General features: G+C 31.2%; 1 protein-coding gene across 1 annotated transcript in view; it reads right to left on the bottom strand.

Moving 5' to 3' along the window:
* Positions 1 to 6458, bottom strand: part of LOC119580259 — an 8117-nt gene extending 1659 nt beyond the window's left edge. Inside the window, exons 1-3 of the mRNA XM_037928301.1 lie at positions 6134 to 6458; positions 1282 to 1400; positions 1 to 1176 (exon numbers count right to left, since the gene is read on the bottom strand). The exon at positions 1 to 1176 is cut by the window's left edge and continues 1659 nt beyond it. Coding sequence (XP_037784229.1) covers positions 1 to 1176; positions 1282 to 1400; positions 6134 to 6231 — 1393 coding nt within the window. The 5' untranslated portion in view covers positions 6232 to 6458. The remainder of the gene's footprint in view (positions 1177 to 1281; positions 1401 to 6133) is intronic.
* Positions 6459 to 7500: the final 1042 nt, after the last annotated feature.

Genomic DNA, 7500 nt, shown 5'->3' with positions numbered 1-7500 from the left:
GGGCATCGCTATGGAAAGTACCAGGAATGCGCAGTGGGAAATTATTTTGCTGATATTGATATGCGGGATTCAGGGAGCTTTGCTGATAATATTGAGACAGTTGGCCAGCATTACTCTGCTGTTTAGACTGATGGGCTGCTGGTGTCTGGCCCAAATTCTGTGTTGCAGCATTTAAACTTAGAGCGCTATCACGTTGAGAAATCTGAGGACCCAGAGGACCCAAGGAAGAAACAGTGCCAGATGACTGGGTCTTGGCTGAAGATAATAAACGAAGCATGTAATTTCTTAAGGATGGGTTAGTATCAAATGCAACTTGCATGACCTTCACGAGCTGGTTAAAGTTAGCAGGTTGTGATGCAGACAGAAGACTTGGATTAGTTAGGGTTCCAAAACCATTAATGGATGGGGTACGTTGGCTCTGAATGGTTAATGGCGAAGCAGTTTGGACGGGTGACTGATTTCTGAGAGACACAAATTGCTTGTTGTTGTTACCAAGTGATCCACTGAACACTAAGGGTGACGATTGTCGAAGGCTATCCCCAACGCCACCAAAAAGTGGCTGTGGAGTTGTTTCCCTGTCATCAGAAGGGACGAGGTAGCTGTTAGAGTTTCCCAAATTAATAGGAACGCCCATGAGTGCGGGGTTACCGACACCTCCAATGACATCAACCTGTGGTTTCTGCGTCTGGACACGAGTGGAAGGGTTAACGAGAAGACTTTGGACATTGAATGCCATGTTTCCACCCTGTCTATTAACAGGGTCGTTTATCCTCGGAGCTTGAGTCGCTGCTGTCCATAAAGCTGCGTCTGGAATTGATCCTGCTGTCCTCGCTGAAAGTTCCGCTTGTTGCTGCGGGCCCTGGCGATATTGTGCCCCGAGTCGAGCCTGGATCTGTTGGTTAATCCTGTCTTTAAGTCGCTCGGACTCTTTGGGAGGGGCTTCCGGCACGCCTTTCGTCGAGAAAGTTTGTTGCGGGGTAGTGTTGGAGGAATAGAACTGGATTGTAGGTTCTTCCAGGGGCTGTAGAGGTCCGGGACTCAGTGTTTCTGGTTTCGGCCTCAGTGTCTCAGGAACTTTTCCATGGTGCCCTAGGGAAGAGCCTAGAGGTCTGCTCATGTGGGTAGACAGTCGCTCAAGACCGCGGTAGACACCACCCGGACGGGGCTCAGCATTATCTGGAAATATCATATTCACCTTTTGTAACACTGAATCAAAGTAACACCAACAACTATACCATAACTTAGAGAAGGACGTATTCAATCATAAATGAATAAAGATACCTGTGTTCTTATCCTTTTCTTCCAACGAGACTTTGGCAGCTGAGGTCACGGCTGAGAAGGTGAAAACCAGCAACACAGTCCACTTCAGAGAGGGAAAAGGACGTCCTCGAGTTGCCGTCCTGGAATAAGAAAAATAGATGACGGAGATTAGGAAGTCCTCTGGGATTTTTAAAATAATAAAATAAATACTAACATAAAAAACATAAAGGATTAGCATCACGCTAGGCATTGACAGATACACATTAGGGAAAATTAAAAGACAGATCAAAGTAACGTTTCGACTGAGACAGAACAGAGAGAAATAAGTCTTGCCGGATTTTTAAGATGGTGATAAACGTAAAATTGATTCGCAAAAAATGAAAATTAACGTATGTTCAGGTCGTTAATGTAGATTGACATATATTTGCAAACCAGACGGAGTACAGGAAACCTCAAACCTACTATCATGTTTTAGACACAAACGACTGCAACAATTGCAGTAACCGTAATTACAGTATCCGAATAATTTCTTGCAGAATTCACACCAATGGAAACTGACAGCTGTTCCCTACAGATACTGTCGACACTAAGTACGTACTTTCTCGTCATTTATTTCTTCAAAAATGCAAAGCCCCGCTCACATCACCTCGGCTCATGGCAAGTAAGGAATAGAAAAGAAAGAGAACAAGGAAGAAAAATATTTTGACATTTTCATGCATTTGTTAGTCAAAATTGCTAGAATTAACAATTGTATACGTTTAATAATGAATATCGTATAATCATCATTGTCATGAAAATCATAATAATGATAGCAAAACTAGGGAAGATAATGATGTTGATGATGATAATGATATTATTATGATTAATGAAGTTACAAATGGCATGATGATAGCGAAAAATATTGACGATGGCAAGTAGGATAATGATAAACTTAATGTTGATGGTCTTGTTAGTAATCATTACTATTATTACCACCGTCATCATCATTATCATTATTATTATCATTGTTATTGTTGTCATCATTATTATTACTATCATTGTTTTTTTATTAATATCATTATTATTAGTATTAGTATTGGTACTGTTTTTTTATTATTATCATTTTTATTATCATCATTATTATAATTATTATCATTATCACTATTTTTACTACTACTATTATTAGCAGTAGTAGTAGTGGTAGTAGTATCATTATTATTATCATGATAATATCATAATGATAATTATGATAACGGTATTGGTAATAATATCTAAAATAATGATGGCGGTGATAATAATGTGATGATGATGAAGACGAAGATAAAGATAATGATGATACTGACAATGATGATGGTGATAATAATTATATTAAGAGTGATAATAATGATAATAATAACAATGATGATTATAATAATAGTAATGATAAAGTAAATAACAATGCAACAATGAAAAGAATAATAATCATGATAATCGCAATAATATTAATGATGATAACAACAACAACAATAATAATAATAATGATAATAATAATAATAACTAATAAAAAAAAATCATCATAGTAATATTGGTAATCATATGATAGTAATAATGATAACAAAATAATGATAATAATGATAATGATTATGATGATAATAACAATAAATAATAATAATAATGATAGTAATACTATCAATAATGATAATCATAATCATATTAAGAGTGATAAAAACAATAATAATGATGATAGTGATGATGGTGATCATATTAAAGATAACAGTAATAACAGTAATGATGATAATTGCAATTATAATAGTAATGACAGCAATTATAATAATAATGATAATGACGTTAATAATATTGATAATGATAATAATGACGATAATAATAGTAAGAACAACAATCACAAAGATAATGTTAAAAATAATGATAATGACAACAATGATGATGATTGTGATGATGATACTAGTAATTCCAGTGATGCTAATATCAATGATGATGAAGGTGATAACACTACAACTACTACTAACAATGAAAATAATGAAGATAATAAAAGATAAAAGAAACAATGATAATAATGATTATAATTATCATCATAATAATGATAATAATAATAATAAATAATAATGATGATGCTAATGAAGATAATATCATAATTAATAACAATAATATTGATAATGGCAATCATATATATATATATATATATATATATATATATATATATATATATATATATATATATATATATATATATATAAAGACAATGATAATAATATCAGTACCAACTACAAAAAACAATAATGATAATGATAATACTTACAGTAATAATAATGATGATGGTAATAATAATCCCACTACTACAACTACTAATGGTGATGATGATAACAATAATAATAAAAACAAAAACAACAATAATAATAATCATAGTAATAATAATGATGATTATAATAATGACGACAATAATATTAGTAATGATGATAATTATAATACTAATAATGATACTGATACTAATAAAAAATAATATCAATAATAATAACAATAATAATAATAATAATGATCACAACAAAAACAATGATAATAATGGCAATAAAGATAAAAATGATAATAATAATAATAATAATAATAATAATGATAATGATGATAATAACAAGAACAATAATGATAATAATGATAATCGTAATAATAATAATAATAATAATAATAATAATAATAATAATAATAATAATAATAATAATGATAATAATAATTATAATAATAATATAATAGCAACATCAATGACAAAAAATTATATCAATAATAAGAACAGCAACAATAATAATAACAACGATTATAATAATAGCAACAACAACACTGATGATGATGATGATGATGAAAACAACGATAACAATAACAACAATAATAAGAAGAATAAAGATGAAAAAATACTGATAATAATGATAATAATAATAATAATAATAATGATGAAGATTTATAATAATCATTATAATTACCACAATCATAGCACTGATAACAGAATAGAAGGAAAAAATGTAATGATAATAAAGATGATGATGACGATGACGGTGAAGATGGTGGTGATAAATATTGTAATGATAATATAAAGGATAATGACGATGACGATGATAATTATGAATATGGTAATAACTTCCCAAAATAATATTGACACTATTACCACTATCAATAGCACTAATAATGATAATACTAATAATAAATACTCATAATAAAACATCAGTACTTGGTAATCATGTCCATATTTTTCCAACAATATTATCAAACATAGGATTAATAAAATAATGATGATGGGTATGAAAATGATCACAACCATTTTAATTGTTTTAACGATAATAATCGTTATGATCATGATAAAAATTATACTAACATTAACAGTGATGAGGCTAATAATGTTGATAATAAGAGTGACATTCATAATGATAATAATAATAATGATTATGATAATGAATATAATGATAATCAAGAGCATAAATACTAAAACTGAAGAAATAATCATAATAGTGATAATGACAACATCAGTATTAATAATAATATAAATACAAGTGCAAATACTATTAATGATAATGATATTGGTGATGATGGTGATAATGATGATGATGATGATGATGATGATGATGATGATGATGATGATGATGATGATGATGATGATGATGATGATGATGATGATGATGATGATAATAACAACAACAGCAATAATAATAATGACAACATTAACACTAACAGTAATGATTTTAATGAACCGTATTCATGTTGACAAAAGTATATATTCGTCAGATATACATGTATTTCTGACTAGGATGTAATCGAAACCGGTCAAATACATCTCTTGTATTGTGAAGATATTCATGAGGCTAATAATGTTGATAATAAGAGTGACATTCATAATGATAATAATAATAATGATTATGATAATGAATATAATGATAATCAAGAGCATAAATACTAAAACTGAAGAAATAATCATAATAGTGATAATGACAACATCAGTATTAATAATAATATAAATACAAGTGCAAATACTATTAATGATAATGATATTGGTGATGATGGTGATAATGATGATGATGATGATGATGATGATGATGATGATGATGATGATGATGATGATGATGATGATGATGATGATGATGATGGTGATGATGATGATGATGATGATGATGATGATGATGATGATGATGATGATGATGATAACAACAACAGCAATAATAATAATGACAACATTAACACTAACAGTAATGATTTTAATGAACCGTATTCATGTTGACAAAAGTATATATTCGTCAGATATACATGTATTTCTGACTAGGATGTAATCGAAACCGGTCAAATACATCTCTTGTATTGTGAAGATATTCATTCTCATTCATACCTTTTATACAATGATTAAGTATTGAAATAATCTCGATAAGGACAGTCTTTACCATTATCATACGGCTGTGATAATAAGGAAAACGATAAAACAAAAACGACTATGGATTAGTATTGATAATAATAATGATAATGGTAATGATAATGATACGAGTGGTAGTCATAGCAGTCATAGTACAAATAAATAAATAAATACACAGGTAAAAGTATGAAAATAACATGAAAATAAATGATAATAGTAATGATGATAATGATGATGATAATAACGATGATGATACGATGACGATGGCGATGACGATGATGGTATGAAATAATAATAATAATAATAATAATGATAATAATAATAATAACTAAAATAATAAAATAACAATAAAATAATTATAATAATAATGATAATAACAATGTCAATAATAATGTAACAACACTTATGAAAACTGTTATAACTACCTAACCTTGAAAAAATCTACTTCTGTTAATAGGAACAAAAGCAAAACTCAACATACATATGATCGCTGCAACATGGCCTTTACAAACTTACCTGGCTGCCTTAGTCTTCACTCCCTTCTCGTTCTGAAAGTCACTCTTTTCCATTCCACTCATCATCATCTTAAAAGACTCACGATATGAACAAAGCATTTTTTAAATAGTCACATCTAATGAATCTTCAACAAATTTCAGTTTGTGTTCCGAAGCACCTCTTCCCCAAAACGCAACGCTTCACGATGCACTAACACTTCCACGTCTCGGCATGGACTCGACGTCACGTCGCCGCACCATGAAGCGCCAGGCAGGACTGACCCTCCAACAGTAGGAATGGAGACGCCCCTGAGGCAGTCCTGCGAAGTGAAATCAAGGTTGCCGACCCACTCCTGTCGGCGCTCCCTCTTCAAACCCGCCTCCTGTAAAGACCCACCCACGCCGGGCCCATAGGTGGAAAATGACTTTGTAATAAAAGTGTACTCATCGTGGAATATGGTTTTGTTGTTGTTGTTGTTACCATTACTACTGTTGTTGGTGTTGGTGCTTTTCCTATTATTTCTATGATTGTTATTATCATTATTATTTCTATCATTATTATTATTTTTATCATTATTGTTATCATTATTATTGTTTTTATCATTATTGTTGTCATTATCATTGTTATTGTTATTATTGTCAATGTAATCATCCTAATGATGATTATTATACTTGTCATCATTATCTTTATTTTAATTCATTATCATCATTGCTGTTATAGTAATCCATCTTACTATCATTAACTATATTAACTATATTATCATCATCTACACCGCTACATTAACACATCATCATTGCCATTACTTTAATCATCATCTCCATATTATCATCATAGCAACCACCACCAGCATATTATCATCATCGTCATCGATCATCATCAATTCCATCATTATCACGTGAGCAGAAAAAATCCAAGTTACACAAGGTAGTGCACAACACTGCCTATCCCGTTCATTCCACGGCTGTAAATCCAACGGCCATAAAAGGTACCATTGGTTGTTAGGCCTCTTTCTTTTACCACTTAACACCATTCCTATACTTTCTAATCACACATCAGTCTCCTACTCAAAATTTCTGTTTGTCTACCGAAGTGTACGAACAGTGGGTGCTACTCTGTGGGTTTCTTATTCATTGGCACGATTTTCCATACTCGCTTATTTCACGTACATATACACACGCACACACATTCAAATACACAAGCACACATACATACACAGTGGCACAAACGCGCTGACGTAACCATAGATACACAACCACACACAGGTGAACAGAAGTAGATAGACAGATAGATAATTATAACTGTTAGACCATATTCGAGAAATTCAAGGTCATTTATACCACACAAAATTTATTGTGTCAGCTGGCGTGGCTAAAATAGTGCGCTGGAAC

The sequence above is a fragment of the Penaeus monodon genome, chromosome 13 (genome assembly GCF_015228065.2).
Source record: "Penaeus monodon isolate SGIC_2016 chromosome 13, NSTDA_Pmon_1, whole genome shotgun sequence".
NCBI lineage: Eukaryota > Metazoa > Arthropoda > Malacostraca > Decapoda > Penaeidae > Penaeus > Penaeus monodon.
Note: the sequence above shows the minus strand (reverse complement) of the source record. Positions and strands in the feature narration are given on the sequence as shown.